Source organism: Peromyscus californicus, unplaced genomic scaffold (genome assembly GCF_007827085.1).
Source record: "Peromyscus californicus insignis strain IS unplaced genomic scaffold, ASM782708v3 Scaffold_9__1_contigs__length_137607984, whole genome shotgun sequence".
NCBI lineage: Eukaryota > Metazoa > Chordata > Mammalia > Rodentia > Cricetidae > Peromyscus > Peromyscus californicus.
Window position 1 is genome coordinate 76,090,641 of NW_026294617.1, and position 16,301 is coordinate 76,106,941.

The following is a 16,301-nucleotide window of genomic DNA, read 5'->3' on the forward strand; positions in this document are numbered from 1 at the left end:
TCATGTTGGCACACTCCTCTGTATAGCCCTGAGATAGCTCAGGATCTGGAGCAAGCTGGGACACCTTTTACTTCTAGAACACTTCGCTGCCTTACTGAGTTCATGAAGTAGAGGGAAGCCTGAGCCAAGTTGAGTTTGCTTCAGATATCCACTCTCAGTGAAAATTCTGCTCCTAGTATTCTTGGCTGAGTAGGACCCATTAAACACACACAGGATGAGTGTGGTATTATTCCTCCTCCGGGAGGCACAGGGTGATGTTGAGTGGCACAGCTGTGTAGCCCACGGTGTTGGGATATATGATTTATGGAAAGTTTCTCTGGGTGTTGGGGTCCTGAAAAGGAGCTGGAAAAGGTGGGTAGGAACGTCTGCAGTCAGCCCCAGTGGAAAGCCAGGTGGAGCCCCGTGTGTTCTGAGCCCCTTTCCCCGGTCTCTCTCCCTGACTAGGTATGACAAATACTGTGCAGACCACTTCAAAGACAACCGTTGCGATCAGGGATGTAACACGGAGGAGTGCGGCTGGGACGGGCTGGACTGCGCCGCCGACCAGCCCGAGAACCTGGCAGAGGGCACCCTGGTCATCGTGGTGCTCCTGCCCCCGGAACAGCTGCTGCAGGATTCTCGCAGCTTCTTGAGGGCACTGGGCACCCTGCTCCACACCAATTTACGCATTAAACGAGACTCCCAGGGTGCTCTCATGGTGTACCCCTACTATGGGGACAAACCAGCTGCCTTGAAGAAGCCGAGGATGTCACGCAGGTCTCTTCCTGATGAGCAGGAGCAGGAGATGGTAGGGTAGGTTTGAGTTTCTGAACTTTGAAATACCCAAAGGATGGTGCTTCCAAGTGGTTCATAAAGCTGAGCACTGTGATTCATAGCACAAATACTCAGCCCACCAAAACGGTCTAAATCGGATGATCCTCCATTTAAGACAAACATCCTAGCCACTTAGGTAAAGATCTGCCTTGACTGAGGGGTCCTAAAGGATAAGCTAGAGCGAGTAGAAGGCAGGTGTTGGAAAGGACTTCTTAAGGGCTGGGATTCGAAATCTTTTTCCAGAGTTGCTCAGGGCCTCTATTCATGATGCGCCATTCGAATTCATTATTGCCTCATCTTCAAGACCCTCTGTTTGTATGCTCGACGCGAGTGGTAATCCTCAGTTGTTCTGCCGTTCATGTCCCACTGTTTGTGACATTCAGTGATGGTTAGCCCTCCTGCTTGCAATGAGTGCAGACTCTTAGGAGAATGTGGGCCCCGACACGCAGAGGCGTGTTTTTAGTGAAGGCTAAGTGCCACTGCGCAGGTGGGGCTGGGGGAGGGTGAGATCACCAGAACCCATGAGAGAGGAGCTCCGCAGGCCAGCTGTTCCCCAGCTGCTTGTTCTGTGTCACCCCGTCAGCAGGCTTCTGTCAGCCAGACTGGGATGTGAGCCCGCCTAGGTGGGAGTCCATGCCCAGCATCTGAAGGGTCCTCGGTTCCGAGTTCGATCTCCCAGGGGTGGAAAGGTGGACGCGGAAGGAGGGAAGGGGGGACCACAGGAGCCTTTCTAACTGAGCCTGCCCCACCTGACCCTTCCTTCCTTCCTGTCATTCCTCTTCCCTCTCTTCCTTGTCACCCCAAAGCTCTAAGGTGTTTCTGGAAATTGACAACCGACAGTGCGTCCAAGATTCAGACCAGTGCTTCAAGAACACAGACGCAGCAGCGGCTCTCCTGGCTTCTCATGCCATCCAAGGGACCTTGTCCTACCCTCTGGTGTCTGTCGTCAGTGAGTAGCATTGGTTTTGAAGGGAACAGACTGGGGAAGGACTTCCTTGGGGCTCACCCTTGCGACACTAAGAGGTTGGTGTCCTACAGCACTGTCCCTGTCTCGGAACTTTCAGGTGAACTGGAGACTCAGAGGGGTGCCCAGCTTCTCTACCTCCTTGCGGTTGCTGTTGTCATTATCCTCTTCATCATCCTGCTGGGGGTGATCATGGCCAAACGAAAGCGCAAACACGGCTTCCTCTGGCTGCCTGAGGGTTTCACCCTTCGCCGGGACTCCAGCAATCACAAGCGCCGTGAACCCGTGGGGCAGGATGCTGTGGGGCTGAAGTAAGAGGGTTTTCCAATAAGCCACTCTTCACAGGGATGAGCCCAGATGAGCAAATAGGCATATCTTCCCGGGTCATAACTTCAAACTCTAGACTCTGCCTTTAGTCACCCTGACCACGACTCCTCACGGCTTGTCCAGGTCTCTGAGCACAGCTGCGTCTTTACTGGGCATGCATGTTCCGGTGGTGCTCAGAGTCTGAGTTGGAGAACACTTTGGTCGTTGGCGAGCCAAGAAAGGATGAATGCTCAGAAATGTCACACTGACTATTGCCCATCATGGCTGCTAGGATGGCTCAGTAGGCCAAAGTGCCCCCCCCCCCCCCCCCCCCCCCGCCAAGCCCAAGGACCTGCGTTGGGTCACCAATACCCATGTGGTGGGAGGACAGAACTGACTTCAAGTTGTCCTCGGAGTGTGTAATGTGATTACAGGAGCTGGAGAGATACCTTAGGGGTCAAGAACACAAACCGACCTGGGTTCGGTTCCCAGCACCCACGTTGGGTAGCTTACAACCCCTATAACTCCAGCTTCAGGGGAGCTGACCCCTTTGGCTTCTGCAAACACCTGAACTCACATGCTCAGATACACACACAGAGATATATATATATAATTTTTAAAAATATAATAATGTGATTTTTAGAAAGTACTGTGCATCCTATCCTGTTGGGCCATGTCAGGGGATAGTCTGGGAGTATGCTGGCAAAATGTTGAAAGCAACTATATTTGTTCAGCCGTAACTTGTCCTCTTTTTTTCCCCTCTGAATAATCATCAGAAATCTCTCAGTGCAAGTGTCAGAGGCTAACCTGATTGGCTCTGGGACAAGTGAACACTGGGTTGATGATGAAGGACCCCAGCCAAAGAAAGCCAAGGTAAGCTGTCCTAGCAAAGCCCTCCTGCTAGCCAGCATGGAACCACATTCCAAGTTTTTCTTCTTCCCAGACAGTGGCTTTCCCAGACCCTCAGGAACAGCAGGGTCCTTTGGAGTATTGACAGTGTTGGTTGCCCGTGTAATTTCTTCAGGGAGACTATTGTAAAATAGTAAAGCAAGCCTGCTTTCTGGCCCGTATGTCATGCTTATGTTTGTTGAGTCAGGACTGGCATGTGAGTGCTCACGGTTCCCTTTATGGATACATCTCTGGCACTTCTATAAGAAGAGATGGGATTGTACAGTAAGGAAAGCCAAGGCCATTAACTTCCAGGCAGGTGACTGAGCATGATGGTTAAGAACATTGCCTTAAACCAGGTGTTGTGGTCCCAGCATTCTAGAGGCTGAGGCAGAATCTCAAGTTTGAGGCCAGCCTGAGCTACCTCCAAAACTAAACAAAATAAACAAATGAAAACAATGCTCTAGTCACCCTGAAAACATGTACAAGTAACATTATACCGAGAAGGTTACATTTAGAGATACCTATGCATTCAACAAGAATTAATGAAAAAAGAGGCCTGCGTTTGAAAGACAGCAAGGAGAGTTATATGGGAGGGTTGGAGGGAGGAAGGAGAAGGGAGAAATGATGTCATTATAATCTCAAAAAAATGAAAGAAGTAACAACAACAAAAGCCATTGTTCTAGCCAGTCAGAACCAGATTCAGATCCAAAAGCCTGCTACTTTATGGTGGTTACTTAAAACCTCTTTGTATTTAATATTCCTTGTTTATAAAATAGCAATAATAATAATAATAATAGCTCTTTCCTTTCTGAGTTGTGAGGAATTAATACAGCAGTTTCTAGAGTGCCTCTTGCCTATTTCCTATTACAAAGAATTCAGGAAAGCATAGATGATTTTATACTTACATGGTTGTTTCTCCTCGTTCTCCCTCAATGCTTGCTCTTGGTTGAGTACTGTTAGTGCAGGCAGGCAACCTTGAGCAAGATTTATTCTCCCTTCCCAACAACCTTCCAGTTGAAAGAAAAGCAAAATATTGCATGCTTTCTTTCACATGAGCAATCTGTGTTTAACTGATACAGAGATAGTTAGGGCCGGAAAAATATACACAAAGGGGGATTGTTTGGAGTCGGGGGAAAGTGGGGTGGGGGAAAGTGGGGTGGGGTGAATGTATCAGCAAGCTATAAAGATACGTTTGTAAAAACCTATTGTTTTGCACACTAAATTTAAATTTTTTTAAAGAAACATAACTTACAGTCTGCTGATGTTACGGTGCCATATAACACATGCCACATGGTCAGCTGAGTAAGTAAAGAGGAACAGCTTTTTAGAGCCAATAAGAATGAAAATCTAATTCCATTTGAAGAGCAAGTATGAGTCGGTCAAACAGAAAGTTGGAAGAGACCATTGTAGACAGAGAGAAGCAGCAGACAGACCCTGAAATGAGAATATGATACTTTGAGCATCTAAAAGTAGCATGTTAAAAGGCTGGAGCCTGGAGCCATCCCTACTGGGGTGGAGTATGGAAGAGTTGTCCAGATACATAGACGTAACTGGGGACCACAGCTGAGAGCGGTGGGAAGCCACAGTGGTTAGTGACAGGGACAGTTAGAACGGGAAGAGTGGAAACAGAGTGGAGGTTAAAAGAGATGGGGGGAGACTGCCACTCCTCAGCCCCCATCAGCAGCTTCTGGAGGGCTCGGGTTAATGAGGGAAAACTATCTTCCTTATCCAGACCGAAGATGAGGCTTTGCTCGCAGAGGATGACCCCATTGATCGACGCCCGTGGACACAGCAGCACCTGGAAGCTGCAGACATCCGCCGGACTCCATCACTGGCCCTCACTCCCCCTCAGGCCGAGCAGGAGGTGGCTGTGCTGGATGTGAATGTCCGAGGCCCAGGTCAGGACCGGGCCTTACCCTCTTTAGTTCTGCATGGTTGTTCAGCGTTTCTCCACCTGGCCAGGTGCTCCTGCCAACTGCACAGGCACTAAATGAGCTTGAGGAAATGTGTGTGAGAGAAATACAGCCATGGAGAAATTCTGAACCTGGGGATAATGAATCCGTGTGACTCGGAATCCATGTAGAAGTCAGACAGAGTTGCTCTCTGGCCTCCACATGCATGTTATGGGATATGCGTGTGCACACACACACACACACACAAGCACACACACACACACCATTCTCATACAGTAATTTATGTTCTATGGCACATGTGCATGTGTGCACACCATACACATACAACAAGGTAAATATTTAAGTATTTTTTTATTTATGGGCTGGAAACCCGGGCTCAATGGTTAAGAGCACTTTTTGCCTTACAGAGGACCCAGATTTAGTTCTCAGCACCCATGTGACAGTTCACAACCATCTGGAACTCCAGTTCCAGAGGATCCAGCACCATGGTGCAGAAATACATGTAGGCAAGACATTCATACACGTTAAATAAATAGATAAATAAATAGATCCTTAATTTTTTTAATTAAAAATGTAGATTTCAAAGAAAGGGAAGGATTTTGCAATACTTTACGTACAACATACTGAGAACAAGCAGACTAATTAAATGAGTTAGATTTTAGGGGGATAGAAAAACAGTATCCATCTTAGTCACTGGTCTGCTGCTGTGAAGAGACCCTGTGACCAAAGCAAAGTAGTGAAGAGCCGCATCCTGACAGGAAGGTGGGAAACAAGACAAACACAGACCAGAGACACACCTCCTCCAACAAGAGCACGCCCCCTAGTCCTTCTGAAATAGTGCCACCCCCAGTAAGTGAGCATTCAAATACATGAGTCTGCGGGGGCCATTCCTATTCAAACCACCACAGTATCCCACCATAGAGCGTGGAGAACTAATTTAGTTCCTGTCTTAGCCATAGAGGTTTATATTATCTATTTAAAATGTTGTCTAGTTTAAGACGTCTTCATCCCACTTGAACTTGTTCAGGGTAAGGAAGAGCCCCCGGATCTGAAGGCGGCTGTTTTCCCACACTCTTCACATGACCGTCATTGCCATGTACAGCCCGTCACAGTCACTACAAGCACAGGGAGTTCCCTTCCCATAGCGTGATGGTGTTCAGCAGAACGGTCCCGGTCATGGGTTCATTTCCTTTGCTTTGGACATGTTTGGAACTTTCCCTTCCTGCAGATGGGTGTACCCCTTTGATGCTGGCGTCTCTCCGAGGAGGCAGCTCAGATCTGAGCGATGAGGATGAAGACGCAGAGGACTCTTCTGCCAACATCATCACAGACTTGGTCTACCAGGGTGCCAGCCTTCAGGCACAGACAGACCGGACCGGCGAGATGGCCCTGCACCTTGCGGCCCGTTATTCGAGGGCTGATGCTGCTAAACGACTCCTGGATGCTGGTGCAGATGCCAATGCCCAGGACAACATGGGCCGCTGCCCTCTGCATGCGGCAGTTGCAGCGGATGCACAAGGCGTCTTCCAGGTGAAGAGCTTAAGAGCTGGTTTGAATGTGAAGGATGAGGCGGCTCAGGGGTAAAGGCCCGTCGTGGCTCCTTCCCTATGCTGTGATAGAGCGCCATGTCCAAGGCAACTCAAAATAGAAAGACTTCAATGGGGCTTATGCTTTCAGAGGATTAGAGTCCTCCATGGTGGAGTGGAGGCATGGTGCCAGGAACAGCAGAGAGCTCACACCTTGAACTGCAAACAGGAAGTGGAGAGCAATTGGGGATGACCCAAGTCTTTTTCAAAGCCTGCCCCCATGACATACTTCCTCCAGCGAGGCTACACCTCCTACTCCAACTGGGGTCCAAATAATCAAATGCCCCCTCCCCAAGACTTACTGGGGACATCTCATTCACACCACCACAAAGCTTTTGCCACCAGCCCTGAAAGCCTGAGTTCAGTCCCCAGGGTCCACAGAGTAAAAGAAGAGAACTGCCTTGATTCCTGCAGGTTGTCCTCCGACCTCCACATGGGGACCATAGCACAGACATGCCTACGCACACACGAAATACGATAACTTTCACGGGCCTGGAAAGTTTCAGCCTTACTAAAACACTGCCTCGTTGAATTCATCCAGAAGTCGTTGAGGAATTAGTTCTGCTTGACAGAAGAGGGAGGAAAGCCAGCTGACCCACTTTGAATAGCCAGAGAGTGATTCAGTCAGCAGCAGGGTTCTGAATCTTCTTCAGCAATGTTTTGATGTACAAAGATGCCTCACAGATGCACAGGTCAGATGAGGGGGCAGTAACTGGTCCAAATCCTTTAGTGTTTACTCTCTGTATGGCTCTGCCTGTCTGTGGACATCGTCAGTTGACAGTGTATTCCTTGATACTCCATTATTTTAACCTGATGAAAAAATTGGAAATGTTCTGGATGACCTCAGGCTGTACACGTCACGTGATTGAAGTTGTGATACCCCCCTCTCCGCCACAACACACATATTTCCCTTGCCTTAGAAAGCAGAACATCATCCTGATGGGCCAGTATGTCCTGATCATCTATCAGTGGTTCATCTGTTTATTCACCAACCATTTAATGATCAGCCATTATAGTGTCTAGGGTAAGAAGATAGCACAATTTTTCCTGCCCTCTAGGAACACCCAGGGTAGCTGCAGTTGGAATGCTTTTGTTTTGTTCTTTTTCTTCATCTAAGGGACCCTTGTCTATGCCTCCCTTCCAGATTCTGATCCGCAACCGAGTAACTGACCTAGATGCCCGCATGAACGATGGGACCACGCCCCTGATCCTGGCCGCCCGCCTGGCTGTGGAAGGAATGGTCGCAGAACTGATCAATTGCCAAGCAGATGTGAATGCAGTGGACGATCATGGTAGGGACAGGGCTTTGGGCTCTTGTCTGCAAAGCCCATCCCGAAGCAAGAGAATTGTCACACGCCCCCGAGAGAACTTCCTCAGATCTGAATCCATTGGAGAGTCTCTCATTCTCTTCCCCATTGTTCATAGAATCTCCCCTCAGTATGCTGGGCTCAGAGAGCCGAGGCAGTAGGAGTCCCTAGATTGAGATGAGAAGTTTGCGTTTGTTTTGTATGAGGGTTTTTGAACCTCAAAGAATGTTCATGAAAAGTTTGCTTGCGTGGGTTCCTTGCCATAACCACTCTCAATATGGGAGTGGATTCACTAGGGGGGTGGTTGTGCGATATGCTAAATATGCACTTGGTGTAAAATAAAATGTTTGCTGTCTTCAGTATGTGAAGGTTGTGCATGTGGAAGACATGCATTTTACACACCAGGGATCCTTTTGTCTAGGGGCTCCCAGACTGTTCTGGAATAGTCTGAGAACACAAGGAAAGGAAAATACAACTGTGCTGTCCTGTGAGCTCCCTCAGCCACTGACTTCCTGCTGCTCCCCAGGGAGTTCAAGCTTTGCTTAAAAAAAAAAAAAAAAAAAAAAAAAAAAAAAAAAAAAAAAAAAAAAAAAACCCACAGTGCTTTGCTTGGTGCTGTTCTGCCCTTCTGTGTCCTTATAAACTGTTCCCCCTGCAGGAAAATCCGCCCTCCACTGGGCAGCGGCTGTCAATAATGTGGAGGCGACTCTTCTGCTGTTGAAGAACGGGGCCAACCGAGACATGCAGGACAATAAGGTACGCTCAGAGCCTGACGCTGCTCTTCGCAGTGTCTTCTTTAGGGGACCACATGGGAAAGCTTCTTGGTGTAACCAGGTCCAGAGACCCTGGAGGAGAATAAGGGGCTTGTTGGGATGGAGCCTCTGCCTATTGAGTGCTCAGTCATCACGCTGTCCTGAAAATAACTTGGTGTGACCCTCCTGCCTTTCTCCTTCAACAGTCTGTCTGCTCTGGGACACTCTTGTTCACGCTCACCACCATTTCTCACTTTCTTCCCTTTCTCTGTGTGCAGTTCTGTGTTTGTCTGTCCTTGGGTACCATGGTGCACTCCTGTGTGAGCTGCCTGCCAGGGCCCCTCCTCTATTCCTCTTTCATTTGCTGCTTTTCCTTTATTTCAGTTCTTTCTTTCCCATCCTCTCCCCCCCCACCACCGTGTTCTGAATTCCTTGCATGCTTTGGTTTCTCCTGCTCTCTTTCTTATCTGTAACCCGATTTCCTTTCAGCGCTTCATGTCGATAAGCTTGTCTCTCTTAAATGAATCTCTGGCTCGGAGGCCTGCTTTATTTCATGGATTCCTGTGTAATAAGAGGGTGCTCCTAAGAGCGCAGTGGGTCCTTTGGGAGAAATGAGATCTCTGTGGAAATCACAAATATACATTCACATACATAGGAAGATGTACTGGAAAGCCAGAGCATTAACATTTCCTAGGGGAAGCACTTAGAAAACACATATAAAGAGATAAAAGAATAAAGGTAGAAACACTCTTATGTTCTCTGAGTATTAAAATGTGTTCTTGGGTGTTTCTTCAGGAGGAGACACCATTGTTCCTTGCCGCCCGGGAGGGAAGTTATGAAGCAGCCAAGATCCTGTTAGACCATTTTGCCAATCGGGACATCACAGACCACATGGACCGCCTTCCCCGGGATGTGGCTCGGGATCGCATGCACCATGACATTGTTCGCCTCCTGGACGAGTATAACGTGACTCCAAGCCCTCCAGGGACTGTACTGACATCCGCTCTGTCACCTGTCCTGTGTGGGCCCAACAGGTCTTTCCTCAGTCTGAAGCACACCCCAATGGGTAAGAAGGCTAGACGGCCCAACACCAAGAGCGCCATGCCCACGAGCCTGCCTAACCTTGCCAAGGAGGCCAAGGACGGCAAGGGGAACAGGAGGAAGAAGTCTCTGAGCGAGAAGGTCCAGCTGTCTGAGAGCTCAGTGACTTTGTCCCCTGTTGATTCTCTCGAGTCTCCCCACACATACGTTTCTGACGCCACATCCTCTCCCATGATTACATCCCCTGGAATCTTACAGGCCTCGCCCACGCCTCTGCTGGCCGCTGCTGCACCAGCTGCGCCCGTGCATGCCCAGCATGCGCTGTCTTTCTCCAACCTTCATGAAATGCAGCCTTTGGCTCCTGGGGCCAGCACCGTGCTTCCCTCCGTCAGCCAGCTGCTGTCCCACCACCACATTGTGCCCCCAGGCAGTGGCAGTGCAGGGAGCTTGGGCAGGTTACACCCAGTTACTGTCCCAGCGGACTGGATGAACCGCGTGGAGGTGAATGAGACCCAGTACAACGAGATGTTTGGCATGGTCCTGGCTCCGGCTGAGGGAGCCCACCCTGGCATAGCTCCCCAGAGCAGACCACCAGAGGGGAAGCACATCCCCACCCAGCGGGAGCCCTTGCCCCCCATTGTGACTTTCCAGCTCATCCCAAAAGGTAGCATTGCCCAGGCAGCCGGAGCTCCCCAGACGCAGTCCAACTGCCCTCCAGCTGTCGCAGGCCCCTTGCCCGCTATGTATCAGATCCCAGAGATGGCCCGCTTGCCCAGTGTGGCTTTCCCACCTACCATGATGCCCCAGCAGGAGGGCCAGGTAGCTCAGACCATTGTCCCAACCTATCATCCATTCCCAGCCTCCGTGGGGAAGTACCCCACACCCCCTTCCCAGCACAGCTATGCCTCCTCAAATGCTGCTGAGCGAACCCCCAGTCACGGAGGTCACCTCCAGGGTGAGCATCCCTACCTGACACCATCCCCAGAGTCTCCTGACCAGTGGTCGAGCTCTTCACCCCACTCCGCGTCTGACTGGTCAGATGTGACCACCAGCCCTGCACCCGGAGGTGGAGGAGGGGGTCAGCGGGGACCTGGGACACACGTGTCTGAGCCACCACACAGCAGCATGCAGGTTTACGCGTGAAGAGTCTGCCTCGGGCGTAGAGATGGAAGTGCCTATCATGCATGCTGCTGCGGAACAAAGGCAGGTTATCCGACGAGAAATGAAGAAACCTCTGTAACAGCTTTGAGAGGCAGGAGAGAAGACGCTCCCGACTTTCCGACAAGCCAGAGAATCATTATTATCATCTTCACTGAATATCTGCAGTTTTAGGGGGAGGACTCGGCTCCTACTAACCTTTGACCATCAGGCGAGTTCATGGAGATGCAAAATGAATGCTAAACCTTGAGGCTCACTCTCTTCCTTTTTGGAGAATACAATGGGTGCCTTTTATAGCCCAGACATTCTTGGAGCTTGAACATCATTTTGAGCCCTGGGGTCTTCTGTATCCAGGAGAAGATTCTGCCCAAGAGTCGGACTGGGAATTGTGCCTGGGATTCTGCCCAGGTCGGCCTGTCTTATCTTCTCAACTCTGGAAATGGCCTTGACTTCACCCGGTGCTCTCCTCTCTGCACATGTCTGTGGTGAACCATCAGCGTGTAATAGGCAAGACTTCTGTGCATTTCATCATTCCCACGTGCCCAGCACCCCAGAGGAGCCTTACAGGGTTTACTCTGGTCATGGTTCTCAGCCTTGGCCTTTGAAGTATGCTTCTATGGAAAACGCACACTCTGCAGTCTTCGTTTCATTCCTAAAAGGAAGGACCCCTTCTGAACCTGCACCTTAATTCTCTCCCCCGCGGGTGGGTGCGGGGCCCATGTACACTCACCGGGGGAAGGATCTAAGTTGTTCTTCCGTCTGTTGGCCTGTCAGTATAAAAGTGTACTCTAGGAGGCCTAGGTACTATGACATTCCCATCTTGTTGTAAACCGGGAAAAGTGGGAGAGGGTTGGAATGACCAAGAGATAAGCTAACTCGCCCGAGAAGCAATTGCCCACCTACAGGCCCTCCGTTGACTGCCACTGTGAAGCACATTTACCCCCAAGTCCTAGGACTCGTTGATCCAGCAGATGAAGGTACCCTTGGCTGCTGCACTTGCTCCTCACAGATGCCTTGCCATTTAGACGGAACTTGCCTGAGGCTCAGGGGACCCAGTGACTGTCGCCTTCCTTCTGACCAGTTTTCTTTCAGGTCCGAGGCTGGTGTATGGATTCCCCCCACACTGTGTGGTCTGAGTGACTGGTGCACACAGTGAGTTCTCAATAAAGACACGGAGTCTGTGTTCCTGTTGCGGAAGCGGAGAACGGACGGTCTCCTGAGCGCACCTGATGGAGCAGCCTTTGCTCATCTTTGCTGCGTTCCCTGCCTTCCCTAGAGTCACCTTCAGCTGACGATGGCTGAGACCCGCTCCGCATTGTCCTTGTGTTCATATTAAGATTGTACCTCATCCAAACATGCTTCCTGTGTGGTGGTCTCAGTGGCTTCCCGGACTCTCGAGAGCAGAAGCATTTTTGTCAGTTGTAAAACCAGGATGGTAGTTTTCTCCATCTTCCCCTCAGTCGGTTCAGAATCGGCCCTGTGGCCACTCCATCGCCTCTCCCTGGTGCCATGAAGCCCATGACACAAGGAAAATGAGTTCTGCTGGAGCATTTGTGTACATTAGTAGGTGGATCACCTGAGGGGGGGTTATTTGTTTGTTTTAGGATTTTGTTGTTGTTTTAATAATAATAATAATGGTCTTTATTCCTGCGATAGTTGAAATAATTGTCCCCCCACTCATTCATCAGTTTGTGACCCCCTGTATTAACTCTGTGTTTGTTACCATGGTAGTCTATAAACAAGTGGGAATATTTAGTCCCATCCAAGTTCATTCAATCAACAAAAACAATTTGCTCCGTCCTGGTCTATGGCAGATTAAGTTTGGTCATTTGGTTTTTATTCTCATGTGGTAACATCATCCTACCAGCCTTTTCATGGTGTATAGACATTTTATTGCCCTAAATGGTGACTGTCTCCCCATGGACCCATCACTCAGTCCCAAATCAGGAGAGCCTGTGTAAGTGGACCTCTCTGCCCCCCAGCTCTAGTAGCACTGCCTGGGAACAGCCCCAGCCTCTAATCCAGCCACTGGGTCTGTGATACACTGGTCCTTCCCCAGACACAATGGAGAACAAACTTGCCATTTCTCCTTCAAGGATCTCTCAAGCGGATCCTTTGGGTTTAGGAGGAGGGATGTGAAAGCTGCCGTTACAGACAACAGGCTGCAGAGATGAGGCCCACACTGCCATTTAAGCATCTGGTCCATCCCTTAGATGTTAGAACTCTTGGCCTATGTAGTGTGTAGGAAAGGGAGGGGAGCGGATAATCCCTTTCTCATGGGATCTGAATCAGAGGCTCAGTTCTTATGGGACACATCCTTTAGTCCGTGCATAGATCCCCATTTTGAATTTATTTTTATTTCTATGAATTCTTCCTTTCTTTGACCTCCACATGCCTTTGAGGATTTTTTTTAATGTTCTTTTTGTTCTAGGCATCATTTTCTGACTTATGTGGTGGTGGGGGGATTGAAGGAAAGAGAGACTGAATAAAGATCGCAGCGAAAGGCTTCAGCACACTTGGTTGACCGTGGCATCACTTGGTTGACCGTGGCATCACTTGGTTGACCGTGGCATCACTTGGTTGACCGTGGTGGCTCGTGAGCCTTGCCTAGAGAAGAACCAAAGGTGTGACGACTGTTAGCGTGTGGTTTCAGAACCTAGACTTTAACCAGCGCCTTGAATGTATGAGGACTGTTTGGAGGGACACGCGTCTATGTCCTGAGGCCCCCACCCATAACTGTTTTGGTACTATGGCAACTTGCTTGTGTACATTTCCCTGAAAAGTGTCATTATATCTGTTTGTATGAGAAACTCAGTAACCAGAAGATGACTGCATGTTCCTGACTAAACAGAAGGAAAGTGCACACTGTTTTTACTTTAAAATTTTTCATTCTAAAAGTAGCTTAAGATGAAATTTATATGAAAACATTTTTATCACAAAATAAAAGAAAAGATTCCTTGTCAAGGCTCCGTGGAATCATACTCCGCCCTTTTCTGACTCTGGTGCCCCTTGTTCTATAGTGATTGCCTCGTGATGTCATAGTCGGAGAGAAAAACTTAAGATTCTTCTTCCCAAATCTTAAAAAGCCTGGTACTAGAGTTCTTTTACTTTTTTCATCTAGTTTGATCACAAATAAATGCTTCTGAGGGGAAAGTTTCCATCCATTCAGAAACATCATAATATGGAGTCACTCCTCTACACCCTGACCATAGCTAGTGACCAGCAGATAAATGCTGCAGACCAAATGTCTCCCGGTGAAGTGGAGAATGTTTGCGAAGCAAGAATTGGGAATTGGGATAGAAAAAATCCTACTGACACATTTATCTGAACACCGATGGCTTGTATGGACTTTTGCGTAGGATATAATATATAGGACCATCACATAACATTTGAGCATAAATGTGTTAAAAGTACTTTTTTTTTTTTAGAGGCAATCAGTGAGGCGTATGCACACGAGTACATGGTAGTGTAGTTGGGATGTCAGCCTAGCAGCCCTACCATCTAGCTTATTTCCATATTGTTTTACACACACTTCTAAATCATGCATGAGTATTTATAAATGATAAGTTCTTTCTCTGAAATGACTTGGTTAAAAATCTTGGGAGGTGCTCAGGTTGAGTAGGTGTCCAGTCTTCACAGTTACTCCCCAAGCATTATAATTGTACATGAAACACATTGGCCTCCATGTGGGTTTTGTATTGGTGTGCGGAGAAAATTAACAAGTGCCTAAGCGTGACTCCCACAGGGTGTTTACCTCAGCTGGGGTTGCCTTTTGCAGGCTTTTGTGCTGCTGAATCTTGCTCGGAGGACACTTCCTTCCACGGATCTAGGCCAAAGGTCACTGATTTCATCCTGCCCCTGCACCTGTAAGCCTTGTAGCCTTGCCCTTAGTTGTGCAGGGCTCTAGATAAGACTGGATACTGGCCCGTGACCATGGAAGGGGAGTTGTCTCCCTCAGTCAAGCAACCCAAGAGCCGGGGACTGGCTCACATCAGAACGAAGAATGAACCAGAATAGCCTCTGTGATACCAGCACACTGTCCAGGATGTGGGATGTCAAGATCTGTGAGCTGGTTCCTGCCTCCAGCACATGCCTCTGCCATGGGGAGGAGGGGGGATAGAGAGAAACAGAATACAATGTTTCTCTTGGCATAGAATAGGTAACAACTTTAAAGTGTCTGCACATTCAAATTAGGGTAATCTAAAGTTTATTTACAAGAAGGCTGTGAACTAGGCAGAGTAACAGATGACTGTTCCCAGCACTCGGGAAATGAAGGCAGGAGGATTCCAAGTTTTAAGATCATCCTTGACTGGCCAGCCAGGCTTACATAAGACCCTGTCTCAATAAGGAAGGAGGTGTTAGAAGTACATGAGTGTTAGAAGTACAGTGTTGAGCACAGAGACCCCTGGTAGCATTGGCCAATCTATCAACCCTCTTGATTACAGAGGACTGTAAGCCAAGAGGAGTTACTGGAACCTAGAAGGAAAGCTGCGTAGCACAGTTGTCCTGTCAAGGCACACAAGGAGCCTTACATACCTCTCAGAGGAAACCAAGGAATTAATGTCCAGATCTCACTCCACTTCCCACCCCACCCTGAGAGATTGATCCAAGTGCAAGCCCAGAGTCCGGCCAAAGCTTGAGAGGTGAGGAGAGTGGGTCTGAAGGTGTGAGCCCTTCCTCAATCATTGTCCTCCAATCACGTTCCTGATAAACTTCCACCGCTGGCCTGTCGCTGGTGTGTCATCGCAGGAAACACAGTAAAAGGAATTACGTGTTGATAATCCTGACGAAACTGCCTTACCTGGCCTGCTACTGGGTTTCCTTTTTTTTTTTTTTTTTCCAGAAGCGTAAATATTTATTTGTAACAAAGGAGTTTGCATACAGTGGTGAAAATCTACAACTTCTTGTTAAATTCACATTTGCACTTCACCTTTTTAAACAATCATTTTATACAGATATAGATATGTAAATACAACATTGAGTTCAGTTTTTTCTTCAGCATTTTCCACTTAAATGCTTTTTTTTAACATAAAAACAACAGGTTATAACTCCAAAGTCCAGAGTTATTTGAAACTAGAAAATATTTTCTCTGTAGAAAATAGTAAAAATGATAACATTTCCCAATAAGTCCTTTTAACCAAATGATAGCTGAATTATACATATAAATATTGATTAGATTCTGGGATACAGAAGAAACCTATCTTCATCTGTTCAGAGAGCTATGTTTTACTTAAGTTGTGTAAGTGAGATTCCTATTCCTCTTCCCCTTCACTGAATAATGCCCAACTCAAGCACCAATGGGTCAAGGGTTTCCTTACCTTAGCCTTGGCATTGATTACCCGACATGGAGACAGGCCAGCAGCAGGATGGGTAATGGTAATTCTTCACGTCCTACAAAGAAAAGAGATGACTTGGTGGGTAAAGGTACTTGCCACCACAACTGACAACCTGAGTTGTCGGGGACCCACATGGTGGAGGAAGAGAACCAACTCCCACAAGTTGTCCTCTGACCTCCACGTGTGTGCCATGAAGGAAAACATGAAGAAAATTGGAGGTTCCTCTTACAGATA

At 48.3% G+C, this 16,301-nt stretch overlaps 1 protein-coding gene across 2 annotated transcripts in view; it reads left to right on the forward strand.

The window, feature by feature from the left end:
* Positions 1 to 13,695, forward strand: part of Notch2 (notch receptor 2) — a 140,667-nt gene extending 126,972 nt beyond the window's left edge. Inside the window, exons 26-34 of one of the 2 annotated variants that reach the window (XM_052730395.1) lie at positions 445 to 792; positions 1,620 to 1,762; positions 1,878 to 2,088; positions 2,860 to 2,956; positions 4,707 to 4,872; positions 6,116 to 6,417; positions 7,618 to 7,765; positions 8,439 to 8,536; positions 9,328 to 13,695. In XM_052730395.1, coding sequence (XP_052586355.1) covers positions 445 to 792; positions 1,620 to 1,762; positions 1,878 to 2,088; positions 2,860 to 2,956; positions 4,707 to 4,872; positions 6,116 to 6,417; positions 7,618 to 7,765; positions 8,439 to 8,536; positions 9,328 to 10,716 — 2,902 coding nt within the window. In that variant the 3' untranslated portion in view covers positions 10,717 to 13,695. Of the gene's footprint in view, positions 1 to 444; positions 793 to 1,619; positions 1,763 to 1,877; positions 2,089 to 2,859; positions 2,957 to 4,706; positions 4,873 to 6,115; positions 6,418 to 7,617; positions 7,766 to 8,438; positions 8,537 to 9,327 lie in introns of those variants that run through there. The other variant, XM_052730396.1, reaches the window with a different exon arrangement.
* Positions 13,696 to 16,301: the final 2,606 nt, after the last annotated feature.